At 45.8% G+C, this 15202-nt stretch overlaps 1 protein-coding gene across 10 annotated transcripts in view; it reads left to right on the top strand.

The window, feature by feature from the left end:
• WNK2 (WNK lysine deficient protein kinase 2) overlaps positions 1–15202 on the top strand; it is a 95261-nt gene that overhangs the window by 56817 nt on the left and 23242 nt on the right. For 7 of the 10 annotated variants that reach the window (XM_038148888.1, XM_038148887.1, XM_038148885.1 and 4 more), the window contains 13 exons: positions 2700–3014; positions 5796–5845; positions 6487–6652; positions 6733–6849; positions 7002–7169; positions 7379–7424; positions 7601–7717; positions 8159–9204; positions 10769–10820; positions 11262–11317; positions 11391–12082; positions 12583–12797; positions 14679–14894. In XM_038148888.1, coding sequence (XP_038004816.1) covers positions 2700–3014; positions 5796–5845; positions 6487–6652; positions 6733–6849; positions 7002–7169; positions 7379–7424; positions 7601–7717; positions 8159–9204; positions 10769–10820; positions 11262–11317; positions 11391–12082; positions 12583–12797; positions 14679–14894 — 3256 coding nt within the window. The remainder of the gene's footprint in view (positions 1–2699; positions 3015–5795; positions 5846–6486; positions 6653–6732; positions 6850–7001; positions 7170–7378; positions 7425–7600; positions 7718–8158; positions 9205–10768; positions 10821–11261; positions 11318–11390; positions 12083–12582; positions 12798–14678; positions 14895–15202) is intronic. The other 3 variants (XM_038148892.1, XM_038148889.1, XM_038148891.1) reach the window with 2 other exon arrangements.

Here is a 15202-nt window from a genome sequence, read left to right as displayed (position 1 = left end):
CAGTAAATGAGCAGAACTTCCTCTTCCTTCTTGGTCTCAGATCTTGGGAAGTGTGAGATATGGTTCTCCCAGGTCAGGAGGGCGTACCAAGCCTTGCCAGTGGCTGTAGCTGATCCATGTAGGATGCAGGAGCTGCTTGGTACACACAGCAAATACAGGGGAGCTGGCGGGAGCAGTGGAGATGTTTTGGTATAGAATATATTTAAAATAGCAAAGGGAAGTGGCCCTCTGGTAAGGACTCTTGAAAGCTCTGTGGAAGAGCACTGTCAGACCTGCAGGGCAGGGATGGAGTCTAGCTGCAGACCCTTTTCCCCTTGAAAAAAACAAAGCATAAACAAGCTCAAGCAGTATTTACACGGAAACTGCCTCAGGACTGGCAGAGTCTGTAAATACTTCTCTCACCACGTCTGTGATATGTTAACATGAAACAGATGTTTCATGAGCAGGAGGGGGCACTCAACCTGTTAATACAGCATTTGGAAAATCTGTATTCTGCCGCATCTCTTCACCATAACACCCTAATTAAAATTTGTAACATCCCATCCCAACCTGTCATGGCATCTTCAGAGCAGTACATAGTTTTTAAATTTCTCTCTTCAGCCAAATATTTTGTACAGGATTACTGTCATTGAGAATGTCAGCAGCATAGAGCTTGGGAGTGTTACTCAGTGTTCCCTGTGGCTTTAGAGGAAATGGAATCAAGCATACTGGTCACAGTGAGCATGGCAAATACCAGAACTGGAGAGCTGATGTTCCCAAACTATCCTGACACAGTCATTAGCTATCAAAAACATGTGTAGAAGAATTGCATATGGAAGAATTTAGGATAAAAAATAGATATTACAATGTGCAGAGGAGTATTTTAAAAAACATTGTTTTGGTTTGAAGACTTCTGTTGGAGAGGTGTTTCTGTATATAATACCATGCTGTTTTCACAATTGATGTTTAGCACCTCTGAGTTTTGTTTTGCCTGGGTACATCTGTATGGGCATTCACTTAAGAGCTGCACTTGATGATCCTTGTGGTGCCTTGCAAGTCAGAAGATTCTGTGATTTGACATTGAATTATTTTTTGAAATATTCTAGTTATATAAGATTTAAAATTGAGCCACCCTTCTGTGGCATTATACCACACTTGTCAGTCTAACAACCCCTCCTTGGGCAGCCGTGTAACTCTGAGGTGTTGTGAAGCACATCCTGTCTTTACTTTTATCTACATTAAAACCAGGAATAATAGTTTCAGCTCATACCCAGAACCTGCTGAGAGCATGCAGCAATGAAATCATGTGGCCTAGTTCTCATCTGAGTCTTATTTTTTTAAGTGTATTTTCCAATAGCCTTAAGTCTCTATGTGATGCTATTTCAAAAAAAGTAAAAATTGGGCACACTTTTACATCGTACTAAAAGTCTTTTTTTTCTTCCATATGCTTCTTTCTTTTCTTCTTCCTCTTTCCACAAGCTCAGTCCCCCTGGAAAAATACATGATGTACCTAAAAGGAGAATGTTCTGATTTTAAATGTACAACCAAAAGGACTGTTATGCAGAGTAACAACCCAGTTTCTAAGGTAGCTGGCATCCTGTCGCCTTGGGTCTGGTTCCCACCAAGTGCTTACGCACTTGAGTTATTTTAATGCACTGGAGAAATCTACTGAGAAAAGTGAAACTCCCTCTGTCCACATGGATGTGTTGGTAGGATTGGGGCCTTGGGGCTTGGCACGTCAAGGGTTAAGTGGGGATTTCAGTGTGTAAACTGCACTAAACTGAAGTAGGACACTGGTGTATATTCAGTGAAAGAGTTAATTTTGTCTTTTGTACCAGGTCTTGGTTCTACATATCTGGCAGATTTCTTAAAATATCCTAAGTTAGGTTATGGGTAGAATGTGTTTTTCTCCGCATGGACAGTGTGGAATTGTTGAAAGCACAACAAAGTATTCAGGAGAATGAATTCCTCACCTAAGATCTTAAAAGCAAGTCCAGAGGAGGCCAGGGAGATGCTCTGAGAGCTGGAGCCCCTCTGCTCTGCAGCCAGGCTGGGAGAGCTGGGGGTGCTCACCTGTTGAGGAGAAGGATCCAGGGAGAGCTTAGAGCCCCTGCCAGGGCCTAAAGCACCACCAGGAGAGCTAGAGAGGGATTTGGGACAATGGGTGGAGGGACAAGACACAGGGAATGGCTTCCCACTGTCAGAGGGCAGGGACAGATGGGATATGGGGAAGACATTCTTGGCTGTGAGAGTGGGGAGGCCCTGGCACAGGTTGTGCAGAGGAGCTGCGGCTGCCCCTGGCTCTCTGGCAGTGTCCAAGGCCAGGTTGGATGGGGCTTGGAGCAGCCTGGGATAGTGGAAGGTGTTCCTGCCCATGGCAGGGGGTGGAATGAGATGAGCTTTGAGGTTCCATCTATCACAAACCATTCTGGAATTCTGTAATTTTTCCTTTCTTAGCAAAATCCGGCTTTGTCCCTACTAATAAACTAGTACTTGAGCAGTGCATGTTGTCATAATTGTACAGAAAGAATCCTTAGCTTTTATTTAGTTATTTCATAGGAAGTTTACCTCTGTAGTTGCTACTGAGAGCATCCCAAACCCAGTCGCATTGCGAAGTTTGAGTTCTTTCTTCATGAACACCAGTGACTTTGCTCCCTAGTCACGTACATGTTGAGCCCTTGGCGCAGAGATGTGTGCTAACAGCTCTCGTTGTGTTGCAGCCCATGCCTGGACACACTCAGTTTGCTCTGGAAGCTGGAGCCCAGGTGCCCGTGCTGCCAGTGCAACCCTCCATGGTCATGTCACCGCCGTTGCAGCTGCAGCCGGAGCTGGTGCCGCCCTGCGTCGCTCCCGAAGGTGTTCCCCAGGTCCATGGCAGCCTTGCCACGGCTGCCCCACCCACCCCCATAGAGCCTGGCCTGCCTCTCCAGCCCTCTGCTCTGCTGCAGCTCCAGCCTGATCTTTCCCAGCCAATGGGCCAGCAGCTCCCAGCTCCCTGCTCGGCTGTCGCAGCAGGCACAGAGACATCTCAAGAGGTAGAGCCTTTCCTCTGAAGTAACTCACCAGCCTCAGCCTTAATCTTCTTAATTATTCCTGTGTGAAACAGTGGGCTTGTTGCACAAGGGAGGTTATCCCCTCAGTGTGTCGAGCTGCTGCTCCTTGATGCCCGCAGCTCTGGGTCAGCAAATAATTGGCTATTCCAAATGAAAACCTCATGTTGCAGCTCAGGAAATGTCTCACTGAATTCATGAGGCAGCAGGACTAAGCACCTCCTTGTCTGTAGCTGAGCACCAACACGGAGATAGAAATCAAGAAATTCTCACTGTGGGTGAGTTAGAAGTTGTTCTGTAGAGTTTCACCCATGTTTTGTCCAGTCTTGTTTTAAATGTCTCAAGCACTTGTTCAACCAACCATCATTTGCCTTAAGAAATTACTCCACAATCTGAGTCTTTGTATTGTGGAAGCTCTTCATACTTTTCAGTTTGAGCCCTATTCTCATTTCATTTAGCATTGTATCCTTCTGTATTGCCGGATGTCTGCTGTAGCCCTGGGATTTTTGTTTCTTGAGATACTTGTAGGCATTCCCAATTCTCTGTGGTCATAGAAGCAGGATGCTTTTTATTGTTTTCCTTATAGAATTGTCAGCTCCTTGTCTGCTATTTTGACTTTTCTTTCCACTCCCATAATTGTTTAATCTTCAGTCTTGACAGAACATCACAGAACATTTCCTTCTCTTCAGCTGCCTGTTAACAAAACAAAACAAAAGCTTTGGCATTTCTACCTGATTTCAGGAAACAAGTCTGATTTTTTTTTCTGCACTCCTGGATGGAAATGTCCCTCTGTGATTCTGCATTCAGAGTGGTTCCTCTTTAGTCTCTGTTCTGAATTATCTTTCCTCCCAAAGTATGTATTTCACTTTTTCAAAATTAATCTCTTGGTTTTGCTCATCTTTCCATGGCTTGTCACATGCCTTGACCCCAGTGCAGCCTGAAATTCCATTGGAGATACAACTCAATGTATGCCTCCAGATACAACTCAATGCTGCCTCCAGAAGATTCTCTGGAAGGGCTGTGCTAACACTAAAAATGGATTCTAGTTCCCCATTTTTCCTGTCCGTCAATAGCAGTTTAATTCTTACAGCATCAGTGTTCCTGCTGTGAGGTAGGATGTTTCCTGGTGAGTGTCTGTATCCTGTTGGTTAAGTAGCTGGAATGGTAGAGCCTGTCTGCCGTGCTTCACCTGCAGACTGCCCAGAAAAACTGGGCTGGGTCAGGCATATCCATCACTCAAGGTATTCTTTCTCCAGCTGTCTTTTTTCTGAATGTCCAACTCATGGCAAGGTCAGTGCTGGTGCCTTCAGTGCAGGATCCTATTACATTAGAGATTAGAAATATGAACAAACCTCATTGTTGTGCACTGTGATACGAGGGATACAAGTTCTCCTGAGAAACTCATGGCCACTGGGGCACACGTCTGTCCTCCACATCCCTCAGAACATTTAACCACTGGTTTGCTAATTTCATTCTCATGTCCATCTGTGAGTTAACCACTTTCTCTCATTTACTTTAAGAAATGAAGCAAGTACCAATCCACATCCTCTCCATGCTGGTTTTCTGACATACATTGCTAAAGTTTCCTTGGGTGTAAGAGAAGTTTCATACCTATCTATATAATCAAAACATTACATTTTGTTGCTACTCTGCCATGACATTTTTATCACTTTTGTTGTGTTCAGGCACGTGGCAGCACTTGCATCCAAACCAATCTGAACCGGTCAGGCAAAGAGGATTTGTAAAGCACTTGGTGAAGTGCTTTACCAGAATGTCGATACATTATGTCTGTGTTCTCACTGTTCATTGATGTTGCAGTTTTATTGAAACTGTGTTTAAGCTTAGCATGGCTTATGTATGGTCTTTACAGCCAAGGAGTGGGGCTGGCTGGTTAGCTGCAGAGAAGCAGTGGTGTTGACCACTTCCCCTCTGAGCTTTTAGCCCCAGCTCATCACTGCTCAAGTGCTCAGTGTGGCGATGGCAGTCGAGGGGCTTGTTTCTGCCTGTGCGTCTATAGAAGGATTTTATAGACGTGTTTTTATAAATATATAAAAAATTATATATATTAATGGTTGTATCTGATGCGAGTGTATAAATACAGCTATATACATGTACAGGGCTGTGTGTGTCCTTGTGTGTACATGGTAAGTTTGTTACAGCAGGGCCTGCAGCATTGTCACAAATTCTATGAGAATGGGTCTGCCCAATGTGAAAATCATGCTATGATGTCTGTCCCAGAGCTGCAGCCAGTGAAGATGGAGGCTTTTAGGGGAAATTTGTGTAGAGGACAAGAGGACATGATGTGAGGATGGTGTTCTTAAATGATGAATTTTCATCTTTTGTTTGTAAATTCCTCAGAAATTTTCCCACTAAGCCAAACACAATGAAAATATTGAGCATATTTCAGGAAACTATATAAAGCAGTGAGCCAAATTAGCAGATACATTCAAAAATAAAAGTGGATGGTGATATGGAATTGTCCCTCCGTCAGGTTTTGCCACGTTGGTGAGAATAGTTTTATTCCTTTTACCATCTCATCTCCTGTGGGCAGAGGAAGGTAACTGGCTGGTTAGTGTCTCTGTCTGAAAAAGTGGTTGGACAGAAGTGATGTTGAAAGGGTAAAATAGGACATTTATTTTATTTCTAAGTTCCAAGAACTGGTTAAACAGAATGGTTTTAGAGTTACTGGTGCCAACCCTTTCCTAAAGGTATTTTTCATCTGCTAATATAATGTGTTTGCTTAAATTACTTTTTCTTGCATTTTAGGAGCAGGCAATACAGGACAAACTCCAAGCTCTGTCCCAGAGTTGCGAAAGGTATCATCACCTCTTTGGCGTAAGAAATGCTTGTATTTTGGAGGCTATTTTTTCTGACACAATCAGAAGAAGAAGGACTGGGAGCATGTCTAGGGAGAAGCTGACAGTGTTCTGTGTGCAGTGTGCCCCTTCTGGCACCTGCATTTCTTTTAATTCTTTAGTTTGGATGCAGCATCCTAGCCTTGGTGCGTGTACAGCTATATGGAACTTCTCTTTTCCTCCCTCTACAGCAAACCTAACCTGTTTGCCCTTCTGTTGGGAGGGCAGAAAAACAGGAGCTGAGAAAACTTCACCTTAGAAAAGTAAGAACTAGTGCAGTTCAGAGAGGGACTGTCAGGGCCCCTTAAGGGATTAGGGGATGTAGGGATATATTCAGAGTGATGGGACTTTGCTGTGCTACTGCCAGAAACATTAATAGATCATTTCTTGATAGGTGGTAGGTGTTGTAGCCAGAGTATGTGCCTGGTGTAGAGTAGTGCCCTTCACCCACTAAGTATCTTCCAGTTGACTCAGTTTGGGCCAAAAAAAACGGCAAATGTGCCATTTTTTGCAGCCTCTCTTATAGCTTACATGTGATGCATGACTCCGTTGTGTGTGACTCTGCCTTTATCTTGGGGCTGTTCTTCCTTTCCCTTGTGAAGCTACATGAGTCCAGATGTTGCTTCTGGCAAAGAGATGAGTGATAGCTTGGAAGGAGCAACAGGAAGTGGAAAGCAAGAAGGAAAGTCATCAAAGAAGCATAAGAAATCCACGCGTGCTCGTTCGCGCCAGGAGAAGTCCAACAGACCCAAACTGACCATATTAAATGCAAGTACAACCTGTTCGAGAGTAACTCTAGGGTTCCTTTGGCTTTGCCAGGAATAAGTGTTGTTGATCTCTGCATGCAGGTGTGTAACACAGGGGATAAAATGGTGGAGTGCCAGCTTGAAACCCATAACCACAAAATGGTGACGTTCAAGTTTGACTTGGATGGTGATGCGCCGGAGGAAATTGCTACTTACATGGTGAGATGTGGCTGCCCACGGGCTCTCAGCGCTCCCAGTTGCTTCAGGCAGCTCTTTGTGTGTGCTTGTTGCCTGAGCTGCCTGGCAGCTGTGGAATGAGGCATTAATAAAAAAATGTCTGTTTTCCCCTTTATTTTGATGTGGCCTTCTAGGTGGAGAATGAATTCATCTTGCAAAGTGAAAAAGAGACTTTTATTGAGCAAATGAAGGATATCATTGATAAAGCAGAAGATATGCTCAGTGAGGATACAGAAGGAGAGCGAAGTTCTGACCAGGGAACAAGTCCCCAGCAAGATGCAGATAGGCTGGAAATAAGCGAGGTAAGAACCACTAAGTACAGATTCCTAGTTTGATTCCTTTTTCTTAACAGCCAGATACTTAAATTCCTTTTGCATATTGTGTTAAAAAAAAGTAAAAAGGTTTCTTAACTAGAAAAATAATGCTTTTGCTGTGTTAAGCCTTACAATATGAGTGGGATGCTGGTCCTCTTGCACTGATCCAGCTATTTCTTGTGTTGTTTCTTTAACAGGAGAAGCGTCAGTCTCAAATGAAGACACCTGTGTATCAGCAAAACGGTAAGAGTGCCTTTGAATTTCTAGTGGAAAGTGTCCCTGCTCATAACAGGAAGTTGGAACTAGATGGCCTTTAAGGTCTCTTCCAACTCAAACCGTCCTATGTAATTAAGACAAGGTTATGATCTGGAGACAACGGAAATTCATGTGTTTACTTGTAATTTTCTTTTCATCCCTAGTTTTGCATACGGGAAAAAGGTGGTTTATTATATGTCCAGTGGTGGAAAACCCTACTACAGATGCCCCTGAGTTTTCTCCCCCGGTGCCTCCCAGTGCCCAGCAGACAAAAGGGCCAGGTAACTCCAAACATTATAGAAAATGTCTTCTCCGGAGCTGCTGTATTGTCTCTCTTCTGTCCTCACCTCAGTCAGCTGTGATGGTTTCACTTAATTTAGTCAGAGGAAGAAAATGATGAGTTTTGTTAAGCTGTGCATTTACATGTGCACGTGTGGTTACATATGTTCCTGGTGTTGAAACAAATTGGGAATCTTTATCTGAGTTTTTGTAAAGTGTCAGTATTTTAGCTATACCTTATGCTGTGGGGTAGCTGAAATTCTTACCACTATAGTGTCTTTTCAGTGAAATATTTTTTGCATAATCTGAAAATTCTCGCTTGATGTACATAACAGCTATTTGCTGGTGGGAATTGCTAGTGGGTTGTCCCTGCAGCTGACCAGGGGGCTTGGCAGTGATTTCCTTTCCTTTCAAGGCTCACCTTTTGCTTGTGTTCTCTCTAGACCCGGAGCAGTCAGATGACCAGCTGGTGAGCTCTGCCATGACAGAGGCACCTGGGCTCGGGGCTGGACAGCAGCTTCCCCTGCACACAGGGGTCAGTGACAGCCCCCTTGGAGCCACCCCGTCCTTGGCATCAGCTCCTGCTGCAGCAGCTCCTGCCAGCGTAGCAAGCCAGCCAGAGTTCCCAGCCCCAGCGCTGCTGGCATCTGCCCCGAACATCGTGGAGCCTGCAGTGGCCAGCGGGGGTCAGCCGGAGTTCCCCCAGCCCGGCCCCCCGGCCCCCCGAGCCGTGGGGCTTGAGGAGCCCCCCGAGGCCCCAGCCCCGCACCTGCAGCCGCAGGCGGATGAGCCGGCGTGCGTGCCCGACGTGGAGATTGCCTGCTGCAGTGTGGGGCCACCCCCGGCAATGCCGGTGGCTCCGGGGCCGCTGCCCGCGCCTCCGGATGCCGTGGTGCTGGAGCACAGCGTGGTGCTGGAGCGGCAGCCGGCACCGCAGGGGCCGCACCTGCTGGAGGGTGGCCAGCCCGGCACGGGGCCCTTCAGCAGCCAGCCCTTCCCCGTGGCCGCCGGCCCTGACACCCTGGGCTTGGCGGGGTCCCAGCTCCAGAGCCCCACGCAGGTGCCACTGGCCACATCCCAGCAGCTGCCAATGGCACAGGGTGGCATGGGGATGGCCGGGGCAGGAGTCAGCCTGCTCCAGCAGCAGAACCCCCCCGGCACTGCTGAGTCTGATGGTGAGGGTCCCCCCAGGGTGGACTTCGTGGACAACACGATTAAAAGCCTTGATGAGAAGCTGCGCAATTTGCTGTACCAGGAATATGTTCCAACTTCTTCGGCATCAGCAGGGACGCCAGACACCTCTGTGCCTCCCGAACAGGGCGACAGTGAATTCACCTTATCCCCTTTTCCTGAAGAGCAAGCTCCTGCCCCAGCATTGGATGGGAGAGAGCCAGGCTATAGCATCCCAGACACCGGCCAGGAGGTGAAAGCTGCTGCCGAGCTGCTGGTGCCCCTCGTGCCCTCGGAGGCCTTGCCTTGCCCACCACTGGTCAGTCCCCCAGCGGCTCTGCCCTTCATCCTCTCAAAGCCAGCCTGTAGGGCTAGCCCCAGGGCAGAGCTCAAGACCTACTCTCTTGCTGTAGGACACGTGTAGATCTTTAGCTTCCCTAAACATTTCATGTCTCTGTTCCAGGGTGTATTACCTTTGCCTGCTGACTGCTTTCCAGTGTGAAAGCTCACTTAAATTTTTGTTGTCGGATGCATCCCAACTCATTTTTCAGAAATGCTTGTTAGTGAAAGCCAGACTTTCCCTTTGGGTTTAGAAGCAGTATAATACTTTAATTCATCTCCTCTTGTGTCCTGTGCAAAGCAGGCAGAAATATGTCAGTTTCTTTGTCGTTTAAGAATGTAAAACACATGCGTGGTATAGTCATTCTAGTTCTAATGAAGGCAATTTTGCTTCAATTTTAAGTATAAATAAATGGCAGTGGTTACAATTACTGCCTTCAAAGTCAGCTTGGATAAAGCAAACATTTCAAGTACCTTTGCCTTGTCCACATGCTGCAGCCAAAGGCAGACATTCCATGGGCAGGAGTTTCTTCTGTTTCCTGTAATAGTTTCTTTTCTCTTTTTCTCAGCTTGGTAGAGCAAGACTGCCACGGAAGCCTGTAAGGAAAGAGGTAGCAGGCAGTCTGGGGCAGTGGTTCCTCTGTCTCAGTTGAGCCCCCATGTTAGGCTTTTTCAGATAAAATTCCAAGTTTATGGAATCATCAGATTTGCAGCACATTGTGCTAGATCAGTGTGTATTCCAGGCCCTGGCACAGGTTACCCAGAGAAGCTGTGGCTGTCCCATTCCTAGCAGTGTCCAAGGCCAGGTTGGATGGGGCTTGGAGCAACCTGGGATAGTGGAAAGTGTCCCTGTACATGGCAGGGGAGGGAATGGGATGAGCTTTGAAGGCCTTTTCAACCCAAACCATTCTATGATTCTATATCTTACTCAAAAGTATAATTTCTGGAGATAACTCCATCCCCACTAGCAAGGCTGAGCTGTTCTGTGTAGCATCAGCTGGAGGGACTCCTGTTGACTGCTCAAGAGGTGCTGTGTGGTACAAGAAAGCAGCTGTACTGGAGAGACTCTTTAGAGTGTGTTGTTTTCTAGTGATAAATTACTTTCTACAGCAAACCAAATTTTCTCTCTGTGAAAGGTGCTATGTCTCTCAAGTAATTGGAATTCGTCCTATTAAAATCTGTGCCAGTAAGGAAAGAGACATAGAATTTCTGAAGACAGACATACAGATGAGGAACGTACAGTCTGGCTGGAAAAGCAAACCAGAACAAAGCCCCAAGCGTGTGTGTATATATAATATACTGGGTTTCAGTCGCTTGGGCTGCACTTCCATCTGCAATGCTGCCACTGCTTTATTTCTTCCAAGGAAGGAGGATAAAAATGGGGGAGTTGGAGGCAAGACCTGAAGGCCACCTCCACAGGCACTGTGAAATAGTTCCATATTCTCTGGTAGTGCCAGGGCAGCAAGGGGAAGTGAGGGAAGGAGAACACATTCTGCTTCGTGAATGAGACTGAAATTCTGTTTCTTTTTTCCTTTTACTGAAAGTTGAACAAGCCGGAAGTCACTGATGTGAGTGCTCATCCCTCAGAGGCAAGAGGTGGGTCAGCAGGCGGAACGGGTAATGCTCCTCTGGCCATCCCTGTTTGGTGTCAGTGGGTGTCAGTGGCAGGAGTGAGGCGACAGCCTGTCCATGCCCAGCGGCCCTATGTGTCTCTGAGACACCAAGAACACCAGAATAGTTCAGGTACCATGTACCATGCAGGTTTCATTCTTCTTCTGTTTTTCTCGTAAAAAATTTTTAACTGAGTAATGAAATTCCACACACCTAATATTATTTGAATTCCCCAAATCACTAGATCTGCCAACTGCAGATATTTTATATTGCCATTGCTATTGCCTCCTGCATTTTCAATCCTGTATTACAAAGACTGGGGTTTTAAATTATTCCTCAGTGGTGCACTTTATCACAATGAAACACTGGCTTTTATTACATTAAAGCATTCCAGACATAAATATTTTTTTCCCAACTTTAAATCAGGTCCAGCCACAAGCATCGCTTCAGCTCCTGCTGCTCCAGCAAAAGGCCTCCTTCAGGTAACCAGAACTAGAAGCGATATTCTGCTTGATTGTTACAGTTTCTTTTGTTAAGCTCTCTTATTTTTGCCAGGTTGCACCTTCATCATCAGGCGCAGCTCCACAGATGGAGACTTTCCAGAGGAGTGAGGAGGCAGAGAGGACGGCTTCACCCGCACATGCAGAGAGCGTAACGCGGCGAGCAACAGCAGATGGGGCGATGAGTAACTTCCACAGGGATGGCTCTCCGGGCTCTGGTTCCTATGGAAAACAGGCTGAGGCTCAGGAGAGTGGCACACCAGCCAAAACCATTGGCAGGTTTTCAGTCATCAGCACGCAGGACGAATTAACTTTAGCAGCACCGCACTGCTTGAGGTTCTCGGCGCCCCCAGACGTGTACCTGGACGAGCTGCCCTCCAGCCCGGACATGAAGGCTGCTGTCCGCAGGGTCCAGACGGCCTCTTCTGTGGACGTCCTGTGCGACCAGGCCTCGAGCGACTCCGCCGATGAGCCCTTCCCGCGGCAGCCAGCGACTGCTGCAGCTGCACAGCTCTCCCCGCCCAGCAGCAGCACAGCCACAGACTTAATCAAAAAAGCAGCTGCTTTTCTGCAGAGGTCTGCCAAAAGTGGCTCCCCTGGCCCAGAGTCACCCAACGGGCAAGGTGCAAAGATTCCTACCATCAACATCACGTCCTTCCACTCACAGTCGTCCTACATGAGCAGTGACAATGACTCAGAGTTTGAAGATGCTGATATGAAGAAAGAATTGCAGAACCTGAGAGAAAAGTATGTTGAGTTGCAAGTGATGCGAGGGAAGCTTGTGTTACTGTACCTTAGCAGCAGCTCAGCTTAGGATGAGCAGAACTGTAAGAAGTAAACTGGTTCTGAGCAAATCAGGCATTGCCAGGACCTTCTCCCACCTTCCTGCTGTGCATCACCTTATCTGCCAGTTCCAGCTAGAAGAACAACTCTTAGAATCCCAGAATGTTTTGGATTGGAAAGGACCTTAAAGATCATCTCATTCCAACCGCTGCCATAGGCAGGGACACCTATTATATAGGGTTACTCCAAGCCCTGTGCAACCTGGCCTTGGAGCCAAAGACCCCACCTTCCAGGGATGAGGGGTCACCACAGATAGATTGTTGTAGCTTTGCATACTTAGGGATGAGCAGCTGATTGTTTTATAACCAACAATTGGTTTTTTTTCGTCTTTTACAGTTAATTACACTGTCAGGATATGGTGCTTTATCAAATACATTGCTAGCAGAGTCCTTTTATTTTTTTAGGCATATGAAAGAGATTGCTGAGCTGCAGACGCAGCAGAAGAACGAAATAGAGGCACTGTATATTCGCCTGGGGAAACCCCTTCCTCCCAACCTGGGTTTCCTTCACTCTGCCCCACCAAGCGGCCGGCGCCGAAGAACCAGCAAAAACAAATTGAAAGCCGGAAAACTCTTAAACCCTCTGGTCCAGCAGCTCAGGAGTGGAACATCAAGCACAAGTAGGTACACTGGGTGCTTCCCTTCACCTGTTGCTTGTGTCAGTCATGGCTGGGCTGTATAATGTCTGGGACTGCTGGAAAGGATGGAATTTTTGTTGGTTTTAAGCTGGCATGATTTTGGGCAGGCTTCTCCCAGGTCCCAGTGACAAGCCATACTTGCCTACTCTGCATTGCCTACAGTACTTGGCAGAGGAATAATATTCCACTTTAATTTGGAAAACAGCCTGGTTACATCTCCATTCTTCAAATGAAATTTACTGATGTTTGTATTCACTTCTTAGGTGCTTTTATGCTGTATTGATTAGGTGCTGTATCTTGTTCCCTTTTTCCTCCAAGATGCCCTATGTAAAAGATGGGATTGCATTTGCTCCCCCGAAGAATGGGAGGTGAAAGCAGTTACATAACTGTGGTGGATGCTTTGACCATCTGAAGTAGTGTGAGATTTTCACACAGCATTAGTCTTGAGTTTTTATCTCTTGGAAAAGTACAAAAATATAATTTACCTTGCAAATATCGATAAACCTCAGTACCTATTTGTGGGATTTGCAGGCAGCTCTGACAAGGGAAGAGATGAGAATCTTGTCTCCACTTTCCAGAAGGCTGATTTATTATATTATTATATATATTATATTAAAATGCTATATTAAAACTAAACTAAAAGAATAGAGAGAAAGGATTCATCACAAGGCTTGAAAGGAATAGAATGGAATGAATGACAAAAGCTTGTGACTGCTCAGAGAGTCGGACACAGCTGGATCTTTGATTGGTTATTAAGTAGAAACACCTAACATGGACCAATCAAAGAAGCACCTTGTTGCATTCCACAGCAGCAGATAGTTATTGTTTACATTTCTTTCCTGAGGCTCCTCAGCTTCTCAGAAGAAAATTCTAGGAAAGAATTTTCATAAAAATGTCATGGTGACACCTATTTCTTCAGCAAAATGTAGAATAGAATATGCATTGTTTTTCTCCAGCTTAGTTCATGCTGTTATTTGGGGGAGTAGCAGCATTTCCAGCATTCACCCTTTATTTCAAACTTCTTGTTTTCAATATTACTGCATCTTAGGGCCCCTTTGAATTTTGTTGCATCAATCTTTATAGACATGGTGTTGAGGAGGATTTTGCTTTTAGCTAAGGATTTCAGCTGAGTTGGGAAAAACAAATACATTCAGAGGCAATAAGTTCTGTGGCCCATCTTGAGGCTAAGTGTTCTTGCCCACAGGGACTGAAGCAGTGTTTGATACTCTCTGTACTTCTACATCTATCTAGATAGTTTATATATTGATACTTATCTGTGGATATCTAGATAAGTGTCTCTATCTGTACTTTTGTCTACACAAATATGTCAGGTAAAGAGGCTTAAAAACCAAAATACCTTTGCAATCATGTGTTACATGAATTTATCAGTAGAAGCATTTTGACAGTGGCAATGACAATTATACTCAAATAGCTATAAATAAAAAGTTCCTTGTGTCTTTATCTGCAACTTTTTATTCTTCTCCATTTGCTTAATTTCACCGTTGGTGTGGGAGAGCAGACCTCTGTGTCCTGCTTTGTCATTCTGTGTGTTCATCCTCCTCCTCAGCACCTCTCTCTATTCCAATAGTGCTCCTTCTGAGGCTCCTGAAAACACAGAGGAGAAACTGTAAAAATCAAACCTGCTCCAGGAGCTTCTTGGAGAAACAGGATCAGCGATAGGAGGTGTGGATTATTTTCTGATGCAGGCTGTCCCCAAAGTCTGTGCTCCATCCAGTGCATCAGAATGGTGAACAGCTGTTCCTCTTGGGGTCAAGATAAAGATAATTTTTAGGCAGGGATTTTTTTATTCAGAGTTTTCCTAGCTTTTGCCATTGCATGTGTTGTGTTTGTTTGCTCTTTCAGGTAACCTTTCAGACTCTAAAGACTCGCCCCACAAAGAAAGCAGTAACTCGCAGCTGGGCTTCCCCGAAGCCACCGCGATGCCTCCCGGCGCAGCCCCCGCCTTCGGCAAGGCTGTGCAGACCCAGCAGCCCTGCTCTGTCAAAGCCTCTCTGTCCTCTGACATCTGCTCTGGCCTGGGCCTTGATGCAGCCGACGCCAACGCAGGCTCTGGCCAAGGTGATTCTTCCTGCAGCCTGTTTCATGTCTCTTCCAGCACGTGCTAAAATTAGTGCCTTTCCCTTAGGCTAGAACTTTTTAGGAGTGATAGGGGAATGTGAAACTTTGGCAATCTGAATTACTGGCTTATCTTTAAAAAAAGCATTGCGGTATTGCCAGAAGAGCAAAATTTAAGTATCTTGCCGAGTGTTACCAGCACTCGAGAAGGCATGCCCCAAGACATCTCTAATTCTTAGCAAAGAAATACCTTTCAGTTTTGCCAGCAGTGGCTTTATCCTAATACCTTCTCTGGAGTCTGCCTTACAGAT

Source organism: Motacilla alba, chromosome 12, assembly GCF_015832195.1.
Source record: "Motacilla alba alba isolate MOTALB_02 chromosome 12, Motacilla_alba_V1.0_pri, whole genome shotgun sequence".
Lineage (NCBI taxonomy): Eukaryota > Metazoa > Chordata > Aves > Passeriformes > Motacillidae > Motacilla > Motacilla alba.
This window is presented reverse-complemented; position numbering and strand designations above follow the sequence as displayed.